The 25,096-nt window shown below is 40.8% G+C and overlaps 2 protein-coding genes across 5 annotated transcripts in view; both read right to left on the reverse strand.

The window, feature by feature from the left end:
* The window catches only part of STK31 (serine/threonine kinase 31), a 42,413-nt gene extending 31,180 nt beyond the window's left edge, over positions 1-11,233 (reverse strand). Inside the window, exons 1-9 of the mRNA XM_087750667.1 lie at positions 11,125-11,233; positions 10,692-10,730; positions 10,551-10,603; positions 8,984-9,082; positions 7,906-7,980; positions 6,997-7,155; positions 4,896-5,251; positions 2,830-2,998; positions 689-804 (exon numbers count right to left, since the gene is read on the reverse strand). Coding sequence (XP_087606793.1) covers positions 689-804; positions 2,830-2,998; positions 4,896-5,251; positions 6,997-7,155; positions 7,906-7,980; positions 8,984-9,082; positions 10,551-10,603; positions 10,692-10,730; positions 11,125-11,233 — 1,175 coding nt within the window. The remainder of the gene's footprint in view (positions 1-688; positions 805-2,829; positions 2,999-4,895; positions 5,252-6,996; positions 7,156-7,905; positions 7,981-8,983; positions 9,083-10,550; positions 10,604-10,691; positions 10,731-11,124) is intronic.
* A 2,700-nt stretch (positions 11,234-13,933) lies between these two features.
* FAM221A (family with sequence similarity 221 member A) lies at positions 13,934-23,993 on the reverse strand. 4 transcript variants are annotated; one of them, XM_087773124.1, is made up of 7 exons: positions 23,859-23,993; positions 22,035-22,208; positions 21,377-21,567; positions 18,960-19,166; positions 18,016-18,126; positions 17,238-17,326; positions 13,934-15,552 (listed from the first exon to the last, which is right to left on the reverse strand). In XM_087773124.1, exons 1-7 carry the CDS (start codon positions 23,912-23,914, stop codon positions 15,490-15,492), a joined length of 891 nt encoding a protein of 296 aa, XP_087629250.1. In that variant the 5' UTR covers positions 23,915-23,993; the 3' UTR covers positions 13,934-15,489. The 4 variants fall into 4 exon arrangements, with proteins under 4 accessions (XP_087629250.1, XP_087629241.1, XP_087629225.1 ...); XM_087773115.1 differs by lacking the exon at positions 18,016-18,126 and having other exon boundaries at positions 23,859-23,969; XM_087773099.1 differs by lacking the exon at positions 13,934-15,552 and having other exon boundaries at positions 16,222-17,326; positions 23,859-23,969.
* Positions 23,994-25,096: the final 1,103 nt, after the last annotated feature.

Genomic DNA, 25,096 nt, shown 5'->3' on the forward strand with positions numbered 1-25,096 from the left:
GCAATTTGTCTCATTCAGCTGTTAAATCTTTCTTTGAGGAAAGAAGAAGGACCAAGAATACATTCATTATACCTCAGTATTGACGAGGCTGTACATGGAAATTCTCTCCTGCTTTTAATTTCCCTTTTGTCCTATTTCCTCCCTTGGTATTATTTTTTTTTTTACTCATCTTCCACAAACACATACACCAATATATATATTCCTTCTTAAAGGAGGTGATGGTCATTTCTATTTCAAGTCTTCTTCCCACTGCAGCTTTGTCCCTTCCTTTAAAACTAGAAGGGTAATTTGCACTACCCAAAGAGAGACACCTCTCACAGCAATACAGATACCCAAGCAACTCTGACTACCCAGTTACTTTTAACAACTATCTGCATGTACTCATTAGCATCTTCCTTGAAGATGGAACTGAAAGCTCTTCTTGCAATAGCTATGGTAAAGCAGCAGAAATGAACCTCAGTCATCCGGTACATATTGAGAAGCAGGCAATGCAAATTCCAATGTCAGCTTCCCAAAAGCTCAGGTTTCAGCCTTGCTTTTGGGAAATACTCCCCTCTGTATACAACACTACATTTTCCTTAGGAAATTAACAAAACAAAACTTTTGGGAAACAAAAAAGCATGCATGACTTCAAGAGATAAACACGGCAATGATAAATAGTACTATTTTAGAAAAAAAAAATACATACCTAACTTCCTTCAATGCCTTCACCTTAGCAGCCAAACTTCTCATTTTCGTTCCAATGTAAGTACGTAGGGTTTCCTCAAAACTTTCAGCAGTTTTGCTAGATGCTTCCTTCTCTCTCTGAATTATTTATCATTTTTGGAGCAGTGTTTCAACAAAGAGAGGTAAAGATAGATCAATAGTCACAACAGTCACCCAGGGTTACTAAAATGCACACCATAATTTAGACTTTTGAAAACACACACATACATGCATGCACACACACACAGACGCACACAGAGCTGGCCCTCTTCAAAACACTAACAAAATGCCTAGAAAGACATACAAACCAATGAGAATAATTTTATTTTCTTTAATAGCTCCTTAAAGGTTAATGGATCATTTCCTCCCTCTCATTTCAGTAGTTATGCGTTCAAGTGTATTTCTTCAACTACCCCCCACTTGCTAGAAAGTCTTCAGACAACATGGAATTTTTTCTTCCTTGCTGGAAAAGTCCTACCCCTTAGTTCAGGGAAATCAAGTCCAGGACCTCATTAAAATCCTTACTCTCATCACTACTGCACCTCAAAATGGTCCAGCAAAACAAAAACTCTCGCTGTATGTACAACCATCCTGACCTTCCTACAAGGAATATTCTTAAGACAAAATAAGGAATATTCTTGACCCAAAAAAAGCCGACACACCATATCAGGCTATATTCCTCAAGGGGCAACCTAAATTTAAAAGCTTTTGCTGTCATGCCACAGAGATGCTTTTATAAACTCCACTTCAGGTAATGAAACAGTGTCTTTAAAAATTGTTAGCCTTTTAGACTCACTACATATTAAAAAAAAAAAAAACAAAAACACCAACAAACAAAAAAATAAACACAGAAGGATTTAAATAGCTTTGTATTTGCAGATGAGCACCCGAAGTCTCATGACTGCAGGGTGTTAAATATTAAGTACCCCTTGAAAACCACCACCACACATCCCCCTTCTGGAACAAATCATTGCTGACTATAGTGTTTTTAGCAGGAAGCAAATATTTTCTTACTTAAAAGAATATCCACAACCTTTTCTTTAAAAGCAGTTTACTTGCATTCAACACAAAGAAATAATTAAAATTTGTAGAAAATAGTTAAAAAAAAAAGTCATCAGACTATAGATAAGAAATGCTTCTAAGAATTCCTTGCATTCAAGTAGTTTTTATGAGCTGCAGACATGTATTCTGTTGCTTGTTAATTTAGTTTGCACAGAAGTGCAAAAACATCCTATCTTTAGTTGACGGACAATCTGTGCAATGACAGGTTAGTATATGTCGAAACACAGGTGTTCGAGGGAAAGATAACTCAGTAGCAAAGCTGGTTACCAGTAGTTTTATTCCGCAAGAAAGAAAAAGGAAACAGCTGTGTGCAAGTTCAGGTTTGGGGGTGTCAAAGGCATTTACACAACGGCAGATTTTCCTTTCCTATCTGTAGAGATAAGAGTTTGCACAACATTTTTCTGAATTCATGCAAACATAACATCCTTTCCCACAATCTCTTCTTACTACTGCTGTTTATCACACTTAAAACCATTCACAGCATTTTTAAGCCTATCCGTAACTATTACTAAGTACTGTGCTTCTCAGATAGTGCCAAGAACTTCCCCTGGGAAGAAAGATAAGCATCTCTTCTATTAAGCAGCAATTAAGGAAATAATAATTTTTATCCAGTTCTAAAATTCTACAGCTGCTATGATTCTGTGATGCTTAGGAATTTTCAACCCAACACACAGAAAGCAGTTTTTCCCTCTAAATGAGCAAAAAAAAGGCAAGGATTACATCCTTATACACAAAGCGTGTTTGTAATCAAAGTGTAGAACTCCAGGTTCAAACAGAACACCTACACCCAAAGCAGCAGTTGCATCAAGCGTGGTGGCAAGCCAGTACATACACCACAGGGAACTAGGGTCCAACCTGGACTGCAAAACGCGTGCTGACACACATTGACAGCATCTCCCTGCACCAGGGCAAGACAAGGCTTCACTCAACCAGTTTAATCCTTCTGTATTCCAAAACAGCAGTGCACAGCTGAACTGCAGTACGATGAAACCGTTAAGACAGAAGCATTGTCAGAAACACTCGCAATGAGGAGAGAAGCATCCTCTTCACATTTCCACATACCTGAAGTTCACGTTTCAGCTGTTGAACCTTCAGTTCTAGTTCCTTCTGCCTCTGCAAGAGATTCACATTCTCTCTTCTGAGAACTTCTTTCTCTTCGGACAGCTTCTGATCTGGTCTTATTTGTGCCAAGCTGGTGACTGGCACTGAGGTAGAAACTAGCATTTTTTCCCTTTTAAAAATTAATTAAGAGGATTTAAAAAAAAAAAAAAAAAAAAACACACACCACAATGTGCATTCTTTCATGCTATTGTAATTTCAGTAATGACTACAGAACACCACATCAAAGAGACTATAGAAGCACCTACACAATCATGCTTTACTTCAGAATTTGTATCCCTCTCTACGCCAGTCTTTACAAAGACTGTTAACATAACACCAAGGAAATAAATACATCACTTGAAGACAACCCTATATATGTTTTCCCAGTCACTAACTCAAAAGTCTTTCCCATCCAAAAAACATCTTACGATACCACACTGTAGATCCAGAAAAAGTCAAGGTCCATTGTAATTCAAATCTTCTATCTACTAAATAAGCCAAAGCACTTTAAGGTTAGTGTTTTGGATCTATACCCTGAAAGTTATTTTTATAATGAAGAAGAGCGATGTGAAGCCATCTGTCTCAGAGTATTGTGACAGTACTGCACAGTACCAAAGCTCCACTAGACCTCACATCAACTTCATCCTCACCTGCATGGCTTTGGTTACATCCTAGCTTCTTTCTTTCTCCATTTCCTTCGCAGGCATACCACCCCAAAAATGCCTGCGATGTGCAAAAAGTTAATGGACACCAGAACATACAGAAATGGAATAGAGAATCTGCCGGCTGCTCAGACCAGTCAGGATAGCTCTGTACATAAAAGCATCTCTACACTGTGTGCCACAAAAAAAAAAAGCAAGCTATTTCTTTTTTAAAATCAGATTCAGAGCATATTTATAACTCAGAAAACAGGGCAGATGAGAGTATCAAAATAATTCAGAATGAGGCACTTTACTGTAAATTTAGACTTTTTTGAAGAGCACCTCATTTCATATTAGTATTTGTTAGCAGCATAGACTTGCCTAAATGATCTAATTGTAAAACAGATTTGGACACCATGCTGGTACGTGGAAGGGCGTGCCCTCAGGTGATTCATTAAAATGTTCCAGAAGCTCAAATTAGGGAACATTAGCAAATTCTAAACAAGTTTTTTTGGAGAACATTACTTCTTACACCATCTCAACTTTCTGAATGCCAAGTACCATCTTTCCCACCCACCAACATTTTTCTCAGCAGCCTGTTGCCATGGCAATCCTAGCAACTGTAGGACAAGTCTCTTTAAAAAGATTTCTGACAACAACTGTAACTGCCAACTTACCACCACCTCTTGTCAATGTAATTACAAGTTGCAGAGACACCGTTATTCCCTAAAGCTTACTTCAAACTGTGATTGCTGGCTTTATTTCTTATTAGCACACATTGTTACATTCCTACACAAATAAATCACCAAAATATGTTTGTCCTGCTAGTTAAGTGTACTTTCACATTCCACATTTGTGTCCAGTGAGTTTTTAACAGAAGTAAATAAATAGCGGATAGCTACAAAAAGTCTCAAGGACAAGCCTATGAAAGTTACACAGATGCTAAAACAAACATCATTGCATTGCCTATCACTGCAAATTCTAAAGGCCTGACATCCTACAACCTTCGCTTTCAACTAAGCTTTCTGCTTACTAGCTGCTACCCCTTCCTTCTTTTTCAAAATCTTGCATTAAGATACATAAGAACAGTCTGTCTCTGGAAATCAAATGAGGAAGAACAAGCTATCCCACCAGCAACAACACTATATAAACTATAACAGTTTCCTACAGATTAATGTCCTAATTCCCACCACCACACCATGCACACGCACACAGACTCACATACTTCCCTTCCACTGAGTACCAGTATTACTTGATGCCGCAAAGACGGAAATTGAACTTCGTATTTTAGACACTCACTTCCCCTTCCATCTTCTTATATACCCACATCCCAGCAACTACACTACTCAGATCACTCACGCAAAGTTTTCTATCCCACTGCCTTACTTTGGGGTAAACATACGGTTTCCAGTAAAATTCTGATTCCTTGCGCTGGCAGCTACTTGGTCAAAACGCCCTCTTGGGATGCTGTACAGAACATGGTCGGACCTGTTTACCCACAGTGGAACTGAAACTTTTATCCTCCGATGTTGGTTTTGCATGACATCTACTTTTCTCTCTTCCGCATCTTTAGTGTTTCCTGGAAATGTGCATTTTTCAGCAAACCCTGCCTTGGCCACCTCTTCTCCAATATCTATTTTTTCATATTCTGCCTGGGCAATAACAGTACCATCTTTGTGCTTGGCTTTGTGGCGTATTTTTATTTCTTTTTCAAAAACTAGGCTGCTCAAGAACTTCTTCCCCTGTAAAATAAAAATACAATGAAGTTGTGTACTGAGCACTGTGAATATTTTTAGGTGAAATCAGCCATCTTTCTTCTAAGAAAGAGAGGACACGTTTAAGACCAAAATGCAAAGAGCTGCACAAGTAAAGCTTACGTTTAACACATTTATTCTGAAACAATGCTGTATCTGTACAACTACAGCTGTACCCGATCTAATCACTGTCAATGCCAGACTGGACTTCAACACCCATAGTTCTCCCTCAATGTTCAGCTTTGATGAATTCAGTATCATTTGTAAGTGACAGAAGTCCAAAGTCCCATCAACTCTCAATAGAAGCTGGCAACCAGGATATCCAAGTCTTTTAGAGAATACTAGACCAACTACTTAACAGTATTATACAAAATAAAATGAAAAAAAATTAATTATTGGATTGTTTAACAGTCTTTCAATAAGTGGTCCAGAAGTTGAAACAGAACATAGTGACAAATGCATTATTACATGTATCTACCTTATGGAAAATCTACCTTATGGAAATTATATGTATCTACCTTATGGAAAATCTACCTTATGGAAAATCTACCTTATGGAAAATCTACCTTAACTGAAACGACTCATTTAAAAATTGGGAAATGCCAGAATTGGCACCTACCAGTTTCATAAGTAATATCAAAGAAAAACAGCTTTGAAAGACTGGGGAATGCACTCCAGACCTTCACAAGACATCTGGGAGAAAGCTATCTTTTATTAACAGGGTTTTTTCTTTTTGCCCCACCACTTCTGAAAACAAGCTGGTTTTGCTGAAAATTAAGAATGGGAGGGGTGGGCACAGGAAAGCTACACAGGACAAGCAAATAAAGCTTTACCTCAAGCAACAAGAACTGTTTAAAAAAAAAAAAACAAACAAACACCAACAACACACAAACAAAACAAAACCCCAGGGAACTGAGAACAGAGCTTTTCACCTGTCTTAAGTAATCACACTAAGCAACGTCCATAGGAGCACAGGGATGAAACCATACCCAGGGGGTCTCAGGATCTCCTCTAAATGATAGAGGGATACGACAAGGCAAGCAGGACAGCCGTTTCCTGCCTCCTCCTCTGGCAACTGCCGCTCCCAAGCCACCAGCTGGTGAAGCACGGCCAGTGCCAGTGACAAGCCTTGAAGAAGCATGCCATTAAGACTGTAAGTGGTGTCCCAGAAAGGGAGACCGCCACTAGTAAAACTCGACCAGTGTCACTCAAGAGGGCTCAAAGCTTTTACCAGTCCTGTTGGCATCAGCTCCTAAGCCTTTCATGTTCACTGCTGGCCAGGGATGACAGGGTTCCTACTACCACCTACATTCACCTGCTACCCTCTCTCCTGACCAAAAGTTTGTACAGTACCCAGGCACATGGCATTCAAGCAGCTCACAGAGGTCAGTGAATTTATCACAGGTTCTGTGACCAAGGGAGGTTTTTTTCCCCTCTGAAGGCAAAAGAAACAGAGGTGCTTTGTTTCCTCAGCACCAGAAAGAACCCAGGTCAGTCAGAAATAGATCTGAGGCTCTGAACATGACAAAAGCATACTATAAAAATTACCTCCCAGCGCAACCTGAACCATCTTAGTTTCTAGAGGATGTTTAGGGCAACAGATCAGACAGTCCTTCCCAGCATGCCCTGCCTTCACAGTTAAACATCCAGGTCTTCCTGGTGACACTGTGCTGATATCTGGCAGCCTCTGTTACAAATCCTATCATCTAAACGCTTCAAAATCTGTTGCTTACCTGGTCAAACATGTTTAAGTTCTGATCAGTTGGTAGCTGCAGTCCCCAGAGCCTGTACTTCTTGGCAACACTCGGACATTGCAAGTTTGGTGGGATTTCAACTATGTCTGATCTATTCAGAACCTCAGAATTTCCATAGTCAATGTACAATACCTGACACTGCAACATTAATATAAAAATATAAGTCAGCTGAGGTTACACAAACCTCCTACAGAAATATGCGCTGACAACTACTAGAATATAAGCATTTTAACACATGTGCATGTTGCAGAAATCAGAATCTTCCATACTAAGCCTAGACAAGCTTCAGAGGAAGGAACCGAGTTAGAGAAATCTCTATGTTGGCACCCTAGCAACAAAACTTTAAGTAACAAAACAGATCTTTGCTGGCAATTTTTTTTTTCCCTCTAAGGGCTACAATTAAGAAGCAATATAGAAGACTTTCTTCAATGGACAGATATGTAATCTCATGTTTCCATGCCAACCAGCCTGTCTAGAAATTACCATTTTAAAAAGGAACTACTAGCCTTCTGTATCAGTCACCTAATGCTGATTAACAACTCTTTCAGGTCATTTGCATCAGTGCTAACATGTCACACGCAGGCTGCCGTTTTCACCACTCAGAAGTTTTGAAATTAAATTATATTGCTTAGCAACATTAACTACCACTCGTGAATCTCTTTATCAAGAGATACAAACAGCATTTTGCAAGTAGGTCATGTTTTGCCATCTTTTCATCAGCATTTTTCAAAATTACAGGTCACTTGAATTTGTGTCCCACGTGTATATTCACTGTTTTTAAATGCATTCACACAGCAAGTTTCAAAAAGAGAAGGAATTGAATTTATTCCCATCATCCTGCATGTAGAACTGATATACAATTAAAGACTTTTAAAAAATAGTTCCTGCCTTTTCATTGTTGATCACCTGCTGTACCATACATCTGTACCAACATCTATCTTCAGAAAAACAGCCACCATAAATCTGAAAATTAGGGGAAAAAAAAAAAAAAGATCAAGAATAGCATTCTGAAAATATAAGCATACCTCAAAATGGTATTTGTAATACATCACAAACCTTATTTTCACACTCTCCTATAATTATCCCAACAGCAGTATGAAAAAAAAGTAATGCATTTGATATCCTATCTCTCGTAAAAAAATATGCTAATGCTTCAAAAACATAATCCTCTACTCCAAAAACAATAGCTCAAAGAAAATTTGCAACTAGAAAAACAGCAACGTTTTACACAGCAGACTCCCATGGCTTTTCTGTTAATGTGTTGCTACAACATTTTATTGACACTGACGGCTTAGTAAGCCCGACAAAGGAAGAGGCCAGTCACACCACAAACATGCTGGGTTTGCTCTTGGTGCATTTTCTTCCTTTTCAAGAGGAATGTAAAAGGTCACACACAAACAGTTCAGACAAATTTTTTTATTTAAACCTTACTTTGCAATAAGCCATCAGTAGTTCACGTACAAAAACAAAAGTTGCCATCACTCTTTGCATGCTTGCCATTGAACTGCTATTAAATAAGTCCTTGTTATCTTCTTAAGACTACTTTGTCCAGCGCATTTAACATTACAGGTTTTTGTAATATCTTCTGCACTTCTTGAGATGGAGCAAAGAATCACTTCTCTGAAAAAGCACTGCTCTCTTGTTAAAGATAACCCATAACGTATACTGGACAACGAAAGAGAATTCAGCGTTCTGTGTATTACCTTCTTGTAGTCATTTCCTGAGTGTTAAAAAAACGCTACGGTTGCATAATTTCACTGAAGTCTGAAGTGAAGAAAGATTTAAACTTGCTCACACAAAATAAGCGTTTTCTTTAGGGAAGCCAACAGTTCTTAAGATCTCTTTAAAAGAACATAACCCACAGCATAATGAAAGATCAAGAAAATACCTAAATAAATGGTTGCATAGAATTAAGGCTTTTACATCCAGGTGAAAAACAAACTCCACATATACACAACCTACTTACCTTACTAAAATCAGGTTTGCCAAAAACTGCATTAGCCCGAGGACAAGCTTCTGCCAGTGCACAACTTAATTTCAAGAGGTCATTACATCTACTGACATTCTAAGAAGTGTGAAGAAAGGGTACAAGTTATTAACTGTAACTTTTAGTAGATGCTTGACAGCTTATAACAGCCAAAAATTAAATCAAAACAGTTGCACTGCTGTTGAGACAAGTCATGCCCCACCTTAAGCTCTCCATCTTCACAATGTTAGCTGCATTTTTAAGCCTGCTCTCATTTTCTTACAAAATTAATGAAATGGATCAGGGGCAGGTGATGTACCCCAGAGAAATAGTTTGCAAAGAACATTTTTAACAGTTTAATTACCAGCTTCTGCGAGCAGTATGCAGATCTTACTTATCAATCCTTCCTCACAAATTTTGGTATCCAAATAGATACCAAATGATGTTCTTTTTCTTTCTCTCGCTAATACAAGGAGACAACAGCTCTGGCATACCCATTGTTCTCGTTACATGCAAGACTGGGGTTTTGGTTTGACTGACAGAAGCAGAGTCTTTCCAGTTACAACTTGGTATCTGAACCACTGTAAAACTGGGTCAATTCCAGTAACATGTCATTTATTAGACAACATTCTACTCGTAATTCAAAGGAAAGGATCCAGAGCTCAGAGCAGGAAAGAAAACACTAGTGCAACTGAACATTTTGTTAACCTTAGAAATACATTCCTACTTTTGTACCTTACAATATTAAAAACACTGTGACTGAGTCTCAGAATGCGAGGGCAAGAACCTAAAGGACAATTACCTATGACTATTACATCTAAAAATGCCTTTATTAAAAGAAGCTATTCCATAAACAGAATGAGTAAACTTTGGTCCCCCTCCCCAAATTCCTACTGGGGACATGACAAGCAGAATTACCTCCTCCAACTGGCTCAAAGCTACACAGGTGGTGACTAATATGCACACACCAATTAGCCAGCAGAACAGAGAAAAAGCAAGCTTTGGTACTCCTTCTGGATTTTCCCCTCTCTCTGCTGCACACCCCATACTAATGAAAGCTATTAATTGTTTGGGGTTTTTTACTTTTCCTCACTCCCCCCCGTCCAACATCCTCCTGCCCATCTACACAAAACTTGAAAGGACCTAGAATCTTTGAACCATCTCCATGTCAAGCCTCATTGAAACTGCCCCACACGCTCAGGTGTTAGGAGGGTAGGGGATCCACCCCCAGCAGGGCTCCAACTGCCTCCTACAGTATTCTTCAGTCAACAGCAAATATTTTAACCCTCAATTTATTTATTTTTTTGGCATAGGGTCTACCTAATATTCAAGAAAACCCAGCTACAATTCAAATGGATGGATGAACAATTCTCTGTGTCATTTCAGAAAATAATAATTGATTTCAATTTAAAAGGGCACAATAATACTTGCAATTCTGAAATCCAAAGTATTTTTTTTTTCCAACATCAAGTGCTATCATTTATTCTCACTTCTGCAGAAACTTGTGGGGCAGGGGGGAGATAAGACTAAACACCTCAGTTAAAATCAAATAGCGCTCTCAATTCACCTGTGCCCAAAATGTTACAGCATCTTCAACGTGGCAGCCCACAACATCTTCAACTTAAGGGAGGGGAAAGAAAAAAAGAATTAAATTATTCTCAAGTGTAAGATTATGTGTTTGTTTATTTTGAAAACCACCTCGCGTTACCTTTGTCATACTCTGTGTCTCCATCCATGACAACAGATTCTGAAACATTACAAGATATCTATAGTTAAAAGAGAAATTAAGGTACTCCTCCAGAGGCCCGCGGCGCAGGGAGGCACACGCACCCGCCTCGCAGGCCCACACAACGTGTCCCTGTCCTCAACACCTCGGGGGTTCACTGCTTAGTGGGCTCCTGCTCTCCTATCGCCTCACCCCCAGGTTTCTCCTCAGCCCTTCTCCCTACCGAGTCAGAGGCACCCATGTTTTTACTGAAAAACGCCTTTTTGCGCGAGGAAGCGCCGTCAGGCTTCCACGGCCGCGACTTCCCGCCAGCAGAGCCGGGCCCTCTCCTCACCGCCCAGCCCCGCGCCCCTAGGAACCGCGGGAGCGACGGCCGGCTGCCGGCCTCCCCCCGACGGAGCGGCCCCGGCGCTACCTGAGGCGGCCGGGCCGGCTCGGGGGGACGGGCCCCACTGCGGCCACTCGTGCTCCCGCGGCCACTCGTGCTCCCGCCGCCCCCAACACCCGCCGCCGGCCCTGCGCATGCGGCTGCCGCGCCCGCCTGCCCGGGCCCGGGCCGGGCCCTCGCCCCGGCCGGTTCTTCAGCGCTGCCCCCGCGGCCCGGCCAGCGGCTGCCCGCCGGGGCGGTGCGGTGCCTCCCCTCCCCTCCCTCAGTGGGGTCGTGAGGCGGCAGCACTCGGGAGCGGCGCCCTCCCCGTACCCGCGCAATGAAACGTGCGCCGCTCCCGCCTGCGCCTGCCCCGCACCTCAGCCGGGGCCGCCCTGCCCGGCGCAGGGCAACGGTGCTCTGCAAAGCCTGCGGGCACCAGGCTTTTTCTACAAGTTGTATGCTCGGGGGCGTCCTGCAGCACGCAAAAGGATCAGCGCATGCTGATGCCGGTCTTGAAGGATAAGCGACGGAGGCTCCCGCGTTGATGGCGCGCTCTCCGCCGGCCTCGACGTACCCCTCGAAGGTGCCCATCCCAACCCCTGTGCGACGTGTCGGCGCTCATCTTCTGGTTTCCCATGCAGCGATTTGCCATTTTCCCGTCTTATTTAATACGAGAACGAAAACTGATGAAGCCGTTAGCAAGGCGGGGTGCCGCTGTTCGGCGGGTGACATGTTGCGATTGAGCCGGGGACTTTCCCTGGGGAGGTCACTGAAGGAGCCCGCGGGCTCAGTGCCCAGCCAGGGCCGGCCAGCACAGGTACAGTGAATGTAAAACTAGAGCTAAAACCAGTGTAAAGCAAATAACGATTTACTCTACCAGAAGACAAATGCTAAGGGCTCCAAAGCAAGAGTAGGCTTCTAGACAAAAGTAGTATCTTTTGTTACCAAAAAAAACCCCAAACAGGTACACCTGTGCAAGGCCTTTTAGACTGGAAAACCTTTGTTGTTGTTTTCAATTATATTTGTGCTAAGAAACTTACTATCACTACCTGCCAAGTTGTCTTTTTCCTTAGGCTACATGGCTACAACAAAACAACTGCTAGAGACTCCCGGGATGTGCGGACCCGAGACCTGCAAACCGTTCAATATGCACAACATGCTGTAAAGACGCTGACAACTTGACAAAGTAGTTGGGCACGGATGCTGTTACTGGCTGTGAATTCACACATTACGCTCCCTTTCCTCCCAAACACAAGACAGACGTGTTTTATATTTAGCATCAGAGAAGCACAGAAGGGGAAGGAGCCCCTTGCCCTCCACTTAGGATCCCTGACCAGCCTCTACTATCATAAATAACCAAGGTACAGCTAAGCCTTTTCATAGGATAATTAAAGCTAGTGAAAAAATGATGTTCTACACTCTAGGAGCGTTATAATAATGGCAAAACATTGATTTGAAAGCCAGCCACTTAAAAAAAAGAGAAGTGCTTAAGCATTGCTCAAGACCTACGCAATTAGGCTTTACCAGCTCAGAGCACTCGGCGTATGACAAGAAACCATTCCTCCCATGCCAGATTCCTTGGATTAGAGTCAGAAACGGTTAATGCCTATAGCTGAACGACAGATATACGCCCACAAATAAATCATACAGATGAAATGATAACTTACCTGTCTCATGATGTTGCGTTCAAAGTTCACGACTGCTCTCGGGGAAAAGAAACCATCAACAAGTACACGTTAAACTGAGCTCTTTTATTTAATGACCACTGTTAATGCAAACATACTAGCACGTGGTCTCTGCTTTTACCTTTACAAAAATTTTCCTAATAGAAGCATAAAGTGATTTTTCAATAGAACTGGAGGTTGCAATTTTTATCCTACAAAACGATTTTTTTTTTTTATAAAAATAAGAGTAATTCCAGTTAAGTGCAAATTTCACTTAAGACATGACATCACTGTCCAGTCTTCACAGGCAGCGACATTATGAGATGTATTGTATCTGGTTTTTCATGTATAGATATGAATAAAAATTCTGCAAAAAAGTAGTACATGAGTACCAAGAAGTCAAAAGTATGCCTTCTAGTAAGGAAAGTGAGTTTCTTTTACTTGGACATCATCAACATGGGTGAAAAGTGGTCAGAACTCCTAAGCAATATTTAATGCAGTTGATGTTTTTATGATCCCATGTGTTTTCCAACTAAAAAGAAATATGAAATAAATGTAGTAACTTTTTAGTATCATTTAAGTGAAAATTTTAAATAAGTTTAAGCACTGAATAAACTTTTTTAAAATTGGCTTGGATAAAATGAGTTCATGATGATCGAAGTACAGTTTACTAAGACTGAATTTGGCAGAACATTTAAAACTGGCAAGTATTTTTAACTCAAAATGTGAATAAAAGCATGATACATTATTTCCTAAAAGTAAAAAGTTATGTTACCAGTATAAAAACAAAATGCAGAGTTTTTTATAACTATTAAAGACTCTGTCTATAACAATATTTTGCCGTGAGAAACCTCATCTCTGAAACACACATACCTTTCTGGAACTGCACTCCCTAATGGGTATAGCCACGGGGATAAATACAAAAGTAGAATAAACTTCCGCTACTAAGCCTGTAATAATCTCTCTGAAGACTGCAATAAAAATATTTTTCTATATCTTTATTTACCATTTTTTACTAATGTTATTTACATGTTCGTCTCTTATAATTCTATTGTGAGACTTATGAGACTGAGTATCTGTAGAAATAATTGCTTATTAGGACCAGAAGAGGGAGCTCAAATGAATATTTTTATTTATTAAGTTAAAGCAGTATGTTACAGTGTAGAATTTAAAGGTATAGGTACTTTTAAAACATTCATTAGACACTTTGATATATTATGCATTTAAATTAAAGTAACGGATTAACCTCTACGATTGGCATCTGTACTAATGGCAGTCTAGCTCGGAGTTAAGGTAAATGGCCTTTTTTAATCTTTGAATTTGAGCAATTAAGCCTTCCATTCCCTTCTCACTCGGATTTCAGCCGCCTCCATCAGTCGTTGTACGACTGCAAGCACTCACAGGAACCCTCCTTCCCTCCCACAGCTGGTATCTGACCAAAAAAGCAAGTTGCCCTGCACCAAATACATTCAACGTCACCTCTTTTCCTCTGCTGGTCAGGCACATAAAGGCGTCAGGCAGACAGAGGCATTCTCTCTGATGGGAATGACAGCTTTGCAAGCTTCTCCCAACTCTTGCTATAAAGTCTCAGTACACATTCCACCTGAAAAATCTTCAGTCAGAGAGACATCTTCAAGAATTTTTAAGGATAAACTGACTTATACCTCTCTGTTTTCAAAGGAGACTAACAAAGTCAGCTCAGGCTCTGCTTTTGCCTCCTAAACTGCAGCCTCTGCCAGTTATTCTGTACTAAGTTCTTGCTGTGTGGCTTCGCAGATCTGAACCACCACACAAAGTTACCAAATTTTAAATTTTCCTGTCCCCTACCTTGAACACAACATATGCTGTCACAGCTGTGAATATGGACAAAGAATACAAAAGCACATCTCCATTCTCGATGGACTCGGTCTGTGTTGGATTAGACACAGAGTATTCTGTTGGATAAGTAAGTTTACATCAAACACTATATAATTATTTGTTTACATGCAATAAATAGCATATCCATTTCCACTTAGTGTTTTCAGAAGTTTACTGTAATAGAATCACTGTTATGGACAGTATCAGACAAACAGAATCAGGAGAATGGTACCGCTAGAGGAAACCGGGACAAAGTATACAAGCAGGATCCCTTCAAGCAGCTAGTAAGTATGCGTGGAAATGAGTTTACATGCATATAGAACTTCACATGTAAAAAATATTTATACGTTGGCAAGAACAAAGCCTAGAGAAGTGTGAGTGAAGAAGGGTATGTTTGAATTTTATGTAAAGGCGATGAAACCAACAAAAAAGGAAAAAAAAAAGATTTAAAGAAAAAATGTCAATATTAACAGAACAAATCCTGTCAAGTAAAAATCCATGAACAAGATGAGTTCTAAGGACTCTACAAATAAAGAAAGTGCGTCATAAAAGTCTAAGAATAGGACCATATATTTTCTTTGCCTTACTACACTGTAATACTTAAATACATACTTATTCTCACAGATCTTAAGTAACAGTTCTGTAAATCTCTAAATATGATTTTCCACTCTCAAAGGAATATCTGTGTAACAATTCTGGAGATCAGAAACACATTGATTAAAGTATCAACTTTATTACAACAAGATAATTAAAAATTAATTTCAGCAATAGACCAAAACAGCAGAACAAAGAAATTAAGAAATACAAGTATGCGGGTAAGCACAGTGAAAAATACTGTTCAATATAACAATTAACACTGTGCCATATAGTAAATATTTCTTTATTAATCTCATGGCTTCTTTGATGGCACTGGACTTTTCTCTTTCTGTTTAGCAGCCTTCTCCTTTTCAAGCTGTAACAAAGAAAGATCCCAACAGTGGTTCAAGCATTAATTTGCAATTCGGCTAGTAATGCAATATTAAATCTCTACATCTAGTCATAAATTTACCAGAGTGATATATGCGACGGAGAGAGCTACAGATCATTATTAGCCTAACCTAGCATTGCTTAGTTTTGCATCATAGGACAAAGGAGCACTTCCATAGCTCTGCAGCTGCTCCCCTATTCAAACCAGGGCTGCCTTTATCTCTGGTAATAGCAATCTAGGTATTTATGTATCCCTCAAGGCCAGAGTGCCTCACAAATGTTCACGGTTTTATCTTTACGGCAATGAAAGGTAAAGAAGTTTTATTACAGACATGTAACAGACACAATTAGACTAAGGAGCATGCACAAAATCACATAGGAAGCTTGTTGCTGAGATAGATCCTAAACCTCCATCTCAGTGCCTCCTCACTGACTCACAAGGTCATGTCTTCCTCTCGTAAGATTTTTCTACCCAGTAGGCTCTTATAGCATGGTATGATTTACCAACACACGTACATTTAACTGCCATTTTGTAGTAAGACTATTAATCCAAACAAATATACCTGTTGTTTTTAGAAGCAACAGTTGTTCTCAAATATTGTTACATTAGTGAATGAAATTCTATTTAGACCAATTACATAAAACGGAGGCATGGACTTTTGCATCTCATCTAACGTATCATGTTGCTATCAAAAAGGCAAGGAAAAATAAAATAATGTTTTAAACATGCTTTTTTTCACATAAAATAGTGTCAAAAGGAAGCAAGGCCCCAGTCCTGATCTGGATGTTGGCCAGCAATCCTGTTGTTGGTCTACACAGGAACTCATTTTAAAACATTTTTCCATATTTGGAGGCTTGAGGTTTGTATCTGAAATTCCTACTACCTTTTGCAAAGAAAAAATCTTAGGGGGAAAAAGAAACGTAGGAATTTGGATTTGATAGTAACATGTTTTCTTCTATAAACTGAGAGTATATATGCAACATCTTACCATATTTTGGGATGATTTCCAAAATGACAAAAATGGTTTAAAATTTCACAAAGCTAGAACAACTTTCTCATTTACAAACACCTTGTTGCAAGCAGCGAGCATAACAGGTATTTAATCAGTTAAGGTTTTTGAAGTTAATTATGCAACATTGTCTTACAAAAGAATTCATAAACAGTCAAGATATACTTCCAACAGAGATGGTGGAGCTAAGGAGCTAATGTGGGGAATAAGTATTTAAGCATCAGATCAGGGTAATTCAGATCATTTAAGAAAGACGCACCAGATTTAGCCCAACTACACAGATATTCGTAAGGAAAAGAACATCATAAAGTTTTGTAAATGAGGTAGCAAACACACATTCCTAAATGTCACAGGTGACTTTCTGTGAGTCTGCTTTGTTGTTTCTTTTTGTCACATAGTAAAATATTTTGTTTTTCTATAATGGAGAGTTACCTCAAGAAAAATCTGCCCAGTTAAGGTAAATACCATCCCAGACATGACTGACCTCTGAAATCCTGCAATAGTTCATAATTGTATTTAAAACTTTAAGCAGCTAGTGTTTTCTCAGGAAGAGAGCAAATAATATAATGCATTTATATGCCACTTAAATCATACATTTATATTTTTTAGACATCCTCTTGTGAAAATACATTTGAATTAAGCAACAAATGTAGTAACTTGCCCGTTCTTGATAACGTTTTTCAAAGTAAGCCATGTCATCATCTTCTGAATGCTTTCCATGAGAAACTTGCCTTGTGGCACTAGAACCACCTGAAGAAAAAAAAAAGAAAAAACCCAAAACTTTCTTCATTAATGATACTTGCTATTCCATTAGTTATGTTTTACATTTGGCAAACCACATTTAAAATGAGAACTCACCTTTATAGGCAAGTAACAAACCCCAGCAGCAGGGACCAAAGAGTAACCTCTTTAGTCTAGGCTAGCAGCTATTATAAATAGTCTTGGAGGAGTTCGACAGTTATACTAATTGCTCAATTCTTATACTAAATAAGGGACATCATAAAATAAGCATAACTAATCCATAATTCCATGCAGCCAAGACTTTCTGGCAGAAGGCAGTTTCACAGGACTGCGCTCAATATGTACAATCCATTCAGACATGATGAGCTTCTAGTAGGAATTAAAAATTTAAAAAACTCATCCAATGAATAAGTGACACCATTAATGGGGAAGATACCAAATGAGTGATGCAATAATGAAAAAGATCATTAAAGTTAAAAAGCACATCATGACCAAAAATAACAAGCAGTAACAAAACAGTTATTCTATTCTTCAAGTATATGAATGTTGTACTAAATTTTCACATAACAAGGCTTCAATATTCATTTCAATTTTTAACTATGATTTTAGCCCTAAACATCCTTAAACTCATAAATAAAACCAATTAATTTTCTATTTAATACTTTTTGTAAAACAGTATTATCCTACTAATATAGCACCTGCTATCTGTGAGATGGTTTGAGCAGAACTAGAAGGTCCCTGAAATGCTTTTAGAAATGGATGATCCATGCTGGTAACAGGGGATTCTAAAAGTTCAGCAGAAGGAGCCCCTGCTAGAAAATAAGTTGAATGAAAACAAAAATTAACTTCACAAGGTACATAAAGATCATACATGATGGGGTCAAAACCAGGGTACAGATTAATAGCTACAACACTCAGTGCAGACCCCATAAACTCAAGTTTACAAAAGCAGAAAAGGCTTCAAAAGAAATGAAAAACTTTGTTTCTTTAATTACTACAGCTATGCTATAGCTTCTAAACTTCAGACAAATCCAGGAAACCAGATCAGAATTTTAAAAAGAAATAACGAGTACATGGCCATAATAAATAAAACGGTATTTCAGGACAAAATGTGTCCATTACTAAATGACACGAAATCACAGAGCAGCAAAGGTATCAAGGCCAACTAACATGCCTGTCAAAAATAAAGTTCTGCAAATTACCTCCTTTTTTTTATGCTGAACAGCTATTAACCTTTGAGTGTGGAAAAAAAAATGCTGTAACTGTATAACCAAGAAATACCTGGGCAGTATTAGGCTAAAGGATTAACGTAAATATAACGTGGAAGTATTAAGAGAAAAACAGAAGTTACAGAGTTCTTTCTAAAAGATATGCTCCACTTCAACCAGAAGCTACTGGGCTGAACACCAGAATTATTGATAAAGAGGTTTTTTTTAATCAATTCACTACAGGAAGTTGGACAAGATGGACATAGTGGTCTCTTCACACCTAAGGACTGATGGGAAAAAAAAAAAATCTGTCTTAAGTCCTACTGCTATTGATCCAGTTTGCCTTCGTACTTTCAATGCCTATGTTGAATTACTACTTTTCAAAACTAGTTAGTTGGAGAATTAAAATTTCATCTCAGGTCAGCTGCACTTACCTATTCCACTGTCATCGAGTCTCATGTAGCCTTCTGCTAGTGAACTAAAACCAGTCAGTCCTCCCATAGCAGCATAAGGAACATCCTGCCCCACGGGCTTGCCTTGGGCTAAGCGCTCTTGTTTAGTTTCCACGACTGTTTCGTGAACGTATGTTGGCTGACCACATGCACAGGTAAAGCAACTATGAAAGCCCGAACACTTGGAACCTAATTAACAAATAAGTAAGTGTAATGAGTGAGATGATCATGGAATTTATACTTCATTGCAGACAAAATGGTGTTTCCCTAAACCAGTCTTGTCAAAAACTAGAGTTCCTTCACTGCAAAAGCATCCAGCTATGCTTTTTATTTGGAAGCATGCACGTGATTTGGGGCAAAGCAATCAGCTATCTTTGCTGAAACCTTTTACAGCCTCTTTTCATCATGATATGAAAATGCTGTATAGAACAGGAGAAAGGATGAATATGGGGATTAGATCATAGGGGTCACCCAGTCTCAGGGTCTCATTCAGTCAAGTTGTGAGCACCTCAGAGGATGGAGATTCCACCTGTCTGAGCAGCCTGGACCAATGCTGGTCTTCACTTTAAGCAGACATTTCCTTCCTAATATCTAATTGGATTTCCTATTTTGCAGCTTCCATCCATTGCCATTAGTAACACCCTTCTCTATCCCTCCACTGACAAAAAATAAAGAGAAAAAATTCTGTCACTGGGTAAAGACGACAACCTGCCATCATATTGGCAGTATTATCTCCAAAGGTGTACAGCATGTGTCAAGGTTGCACGGCCAGAAAACTTCAAATTGCAATTTATGATACAAATCACAATTTAAATGTCTTTTAAAACTAGCAAAATTATCTGGATAGTAAACAGAGGCTGAGGCAACAGCAAAATCGGTTCTATGTAAGAGTATCATTAGACTGATTTTCAAGGGTTTTTTAAGCCACAGGATGTAACTGAAACACAAATGACATGTGACATTCAGAAACACAGAGTGAAGTGATATATCTGCCCAAGCTACAGCTAAGACTGTCACCAAAGCCCTGCTGGAGCAATGATGTGAACAAGAAATTGAGGAACTGATTTTGCAAATGTTTCATTATACACATTACCCTGCCTCCAGCTCCCAGTTACAGTTCATTTTGCAGAGCACCAAGAAAGATTTTGTTTCAAGTCTTGTGTAATACGTTCAAGGATCACACTCTTGGAAATGTTAAAGGCTTTTTCATATCATTTTGGGTACTCCTCAGTGACAGAGATCTTACTCTGTGTTTGGATACAGAATAAAGTATATACAATATATAAAGCGCAACAGCAATATTTTTTCGATTATAAAGAGAGTACATCTCTAATTTACCTATCACATTAGAATTATACAGCACTGGGCCAGACTAATACCAGTACATTAAAACAACACGAGTCCAAAATAGAAGCGAGTCTTGGCACTTCTCTGTATAATCTTTGAAGCCCTCTGAAGTGTCAGGTATTTTTGAGAAACACTAGAAAAAGTGCATAATGTAAATAATTATTAAAAACACTGTGTTCTAAGAATTCAGTCTGAATCATCCAATTAAGACTTTCATATTACTTAAAGCAAATTCTTGAAAGGCTGTCATATTTTATGTTTTATTCTGTGGAATATGATTCTCATCTAACAAAAGCTCTTTATAATTTTTCCTGTACAAATTAGACAGACTTCATGAAAGAAATTTACTAACAGTACAGAACAAAAAAATCTTCAGCTTACATAACCCAAGGTTTCAAACTAAAACCTCTTTATGCATTATTTAGTTTCTATGGTTAATAATTACTGCTGTTTCATTTCAAGCAAAAAGCTTCCTCTTAATGCCTTCTCAAACCTTTTGCTTGATACTCTATTCCCATTTGCATTTCTGGACCCACAATCTGTACGCTCGAGAACTGCTTTGCTAGAGTGTTAACAATAGTACTATTTCGGAACAGAATGCTACTTTCTATTGAGTTGAGAACAGATATAAAAATACATTAAGGTTATATTCAACCAGGCAATAGAGGAATGGAGATCAACACTTGTCTCTCTCAAACTACCAAGTTCAAGTAGAAAAGTCGCGTGCATGCAGCAGTGGAAATGACAAACTGCAAATGGGGTGCTTTCATACCACCTAACTTTAGGTGGCTGTCTCCATAGGTACCTAACCAAATCATTCAGAAACTTACGCTCCTTCACAGAACTTGGGGAAGCTAAGGATGTTGTTCTAAACCCTCCTGTGCAAAAGGCGATGGCTTCCTTCCCATTTCCCATCCCTCTGCAAGCACCAAAATACGCATCAGTGACAAGTGCGGCACATACCTAATACCCTGGGCAGAATACAGATCCCTAACATGCTATTCCTGTTAAGTTTCCTAGCAAAGAACCCTGCAAGTCCATCAGTAACTTACAAGAGTTACATGAAAATCCAGGTGCTGCACTGTGCTGATCAGCAAAGTGTTTGCATCTACAACGGATGGGCTGTGTGCCGTTTAGAGGGACATAGTGATAGGACTGGCAGGGACAACGGCTCACTCTACAAGGCACACAAATAGGACGGTCTTTGGGAATCACTTCATGGTCCGTTTTGTGTTGTTTATACCTAAAACAGGTAAAAATAATAACTTTTATAACTTTGTTAGTATTTATCAGAAAACTACCTGAAAGGCTTCTAATTTATCTTACAAGTTCTGTTTTGAAGTATCTTTAATTATATTAATTACTGATAATTTTCAATTAAATGCATAATATCGGGTGCTTTTAGATCCATTCATTACATAACCATCACAAATCCTTATGTTTCATTTTGACAACACTATCAGAATCAATCTGTCTACAATAACTCATGCCTTTAAGTTGAATTTGTTGAAGACTACAAAATTATTCTGGTAAAAAAAAATGTATTGAGATTTAGATTTAAGGACAGTTCTTATGATTTAAAACCTAATCTTCTCCACCATTAGATCTTAAATTAACTTGCCTATACTGTACTGTAATGTATCTGGAAACATTTTACGTTTTCCTCATTTCAAAAAATACAACAGTTCAAAAAAATGAAAAGACTCCTACCGGTGAGTACAAAAGCACAGCGTCTCTGGTCCCACAAGCTTACAGTCCATGCCAGTTGGTGATCTCCAGCTCACATACAACCTGTTCTGTAACCGAATTGGTAATACCTTTCTTTTGTACTCCTCATATTCCTCAGGGGTAAAGAGCTTTCCTCCATCATCATCACCTACAATTCTGTAAGCATGTCATAAAAAAAAAAAAGAAAATGAAGACAATAAAAGTAGGTTTCTCAAGATATTTTTTCAAATCATATATATAAAAACACTTCTGCTGTAAATGCAAAAAAAATCTTTCATAATACTGTTCTAGTGTTATACATTTAACAGAACTATAGGTGAATTTTAGAGAAATTTTGTGAATAATGCTCTTTTAAAAACTTTGCTCTGATGGACTGAAAACCAGGGTTGTAAGAGAGAAGGAAAAAATTAATAAAGCAAACTACCAAGCTCCTTTTCATACAGCAGAAAAAGCAATGGGCATCAAGGGTTGTATAACCAGCCAGCTCTGCCTCAGACTTCTTGAATGACCTCTGGCAAGGCCCTTCATCCATCTACACCTAAGTGTACTGCGGACTTGTATCAGGATATCTAATCTTAGTCTCATCTGAGTAAGATTATTCAACTGCAAGCAGGGAACCACACTGCCATCAAAGTAACAAGCAATACATCCAAGCTGTCTTCTATTTTGCAAGAAGACTATGCTAGTTTCTGCTCATAAAGTTGACAGCAGCTGCATCCCACACCTCGGACAGGCCCACTTGTTTAAGCTATCGCTACGTTCAAATCCAAGGTCTCCAGAGAGCTGGAACTCCAGAACAGCATCCAAATTCTACATTTATGGAGACAACTGAAGACAGTAAGTAAAACCTGTAACATACAATTTAGACTTAACTGCAGCACTTAACTATGCTGAAGGTTAGTTTATTAACGTCTGTAAATATCTCAGTTATTTGTTGGGTGTGCTAAAACATACCAAATGAGTGATTCTTCGTCAATATATTCTGTGGATTTGTACATTGCCAGTACTGTACAGCACCAGAATAACATGTCAACACATCACTGTCATTTGCATGTCAATCCGGCTGACACCCACTGAATCAGTGCGTAACTACTTATCTAAGAAATAGCACTGTGCCTACTACTATGTTTTACTCAACGTTTTCCTCAGCTAGATTAAGACCACGTTTCAGTACGACTGAGTTCGTGTTTATTTTTGCTCAAGACCAGCTCTTCCAGAGGAGCCACACGGGGATCCGCAAAGACACGCAGGAGCGTCAGGGCACGCGTTTGCACCCCGCAAACCGCAATTCCGGGTGCAGGCAAGCCCGCGTTTCCCGAAAGAGCAGCCCCGTTGGCAGGCGACCCTCGCACTACCCCGCACAGAGGCGGGCAGGCCCGGGCGCCGGATGCGAGGCCTTACTTCAGTCGCGGACGGCCAACGTTGACGAGGCGCCTTCGCCCCGGCGAGGCGCGCAGGGCCCGCGTCCCTGAGGCTGCCGCTTGGCCGCAGCGGCTGCCCGCCAGGGAGACGTTCCTCCTGCGCGGAGAGCCGCCCTCGGGCACCTTCACGGAGTTAAGTCGTGCCGCTTCCGATATCGCCGATAAATGGCGGGCGGTGGGAACGTGACACAGCGAAGCCGCCGCACACCCCGCAGAGGCGGCTTCAGGACGGCGGGAGGCGAGCGGCGCGGCCGGCGTCTCCTCAGGGGAAAGCCCGCCAGCCGCCGCCGGCCCCCGCCCCGGCGGCTCCCACCCCGCCGCGCCGCCCCTCTCCCCTCCCCAGCGGCGGCGAGTGAGGCCCGGCCCGGCCCGGCCCTCCGCTCACCGCCGGTACTCCGCGTACTCCTCCAGGGCCGCCGCGTCCACCTGCAGCCGCTGCATGGCCGGCCCCGCCGCCGCTGGGCCGCCCGCGGGCAGGGCGGTGGGCGCGGGGGGAGGCGAGAGGCAGGCGAGAGGCAGGCGGGGCGGCTGCGCGCCCGCAGCAGCTGGAGGGCGCGGAGCAGCGCGGACCGCACCGCCTGCACCGCGCCCGCACCGCAGGTCGGCGGCTGAGAGGCGCGCACGGAAGGACGAGGCCAGCGCCCGCGTGTGCGGGCACGGCGGACCCCGCGTCGGGGTGGGCGCTCACGCAGCCTCCACGGGGTGGTGGTGGTGGTGGCGGTGCTTGGTGGTGGCGGTGCTTGGTGGTGGTGCCTCGCGCCCTGCTGTGAGACACGGAGAGGACACCCTCGGTGAACTGCAGCGCTTGGGCATGGGCGCAGGTGTACGTACGGGTGGGGCGCCTCGGAAAGGGCACTGGCACAGCCACCGACAAAACCAACCGCCCGACAAATCACGTCCGCCCCAAAGCCTCCTGCCTTCTGCCCCTGCACTCGCATCATCCCGAGCGGCTGTTACTGTTCAGACCTTACCTAACCACGTTTCTGGAGGGTAGGTGAGGGGTAGTATTGTTTGGTCACGGATTCCCTGGCAGATGTAACGGAGGGAAACCTCAGGAATGCTCAAGCTGGAGATGGGGAGAGCTCGGGACCTCCTCTCACAAGGGGAACCTCCGTTGGGTCCCTTTACGTACACCTTGAAACAACACCTTCGCTGCCCTGTGGTTGCGTGCCCAGTACAGAGCAAGCAGAAAAGCCGAATCTACACGAGGTACATTGCAGGCATAGGAGTACTTCTACAATGTCCTGCCTAAGTACAGTTGCATTCTCTTCCTACAAAAATTTCCTCCAGCCTGTCTGAACTAAAAAAGCCTTACTGCATTCACTCAAGAAGCACAGTTGTGACCATCTCTAATTGACCTTAGCTGACACTGCTGCATTGAGAAGACTGTTGCACGGATCCCATGTAATGATGCGCCAGTGCTGCTGCACGATGCGGTCTACGTGAGCCTTTTCTCTGCAGTGCAAGGCAGTATGTATTTGTTCTGCTACTACGTGTTAGCTCAGAGACACAAGTTTTCAACAACAGTAACGTTAACCATGTTAACATTATGATTCTAGCAGTAGGGTGAATTTCCTCTTTTTAGTTATTCCTTTTTCCTGTACATAAACAGCAAGCCTATCC

Source organism: Nipponia nippon, unplaced genomic scaffold (genome assembly GCF_047370975.1).
Source record: "Nipponia nippon isolate SJK-2023a ecotype South Korea unplaced genomic scaffold, ASM4737097v1 scaffold_1, whole genome shotgun sequence".
Lineage (NCBI taxonomy): Eukaryota > Metazoa > Chordata > Aves > Pelecaniformes > Threskiornithidae > Nipponia > Nipponia nippon.

Bases quoted from the DNA above. Each gene is read 5' to 3' on its own strand.
- FAM221A (XM_087773099.1), bottom strand. From the start codon at position 23,914: ATGCAGCGGCTGCAGGTGGACGCGGCGGCCCTGGAGGAGTACGCGGAG. The intron at 21,568-22,034 runs GTAGGAGTCTTT...TACCTGTTTTAG, and splicing joins CTGTGCTTTTGTACTCACCG to GTATAAACAACACAAAACGG. The intron at 18,127-18,959 runs GTAAGTGCAGCT...ATTTTCTAGCAG, and splicing joins ACTCGATGACAGTGGAATAG to GGGCTCCTTCTGCTGAACTT.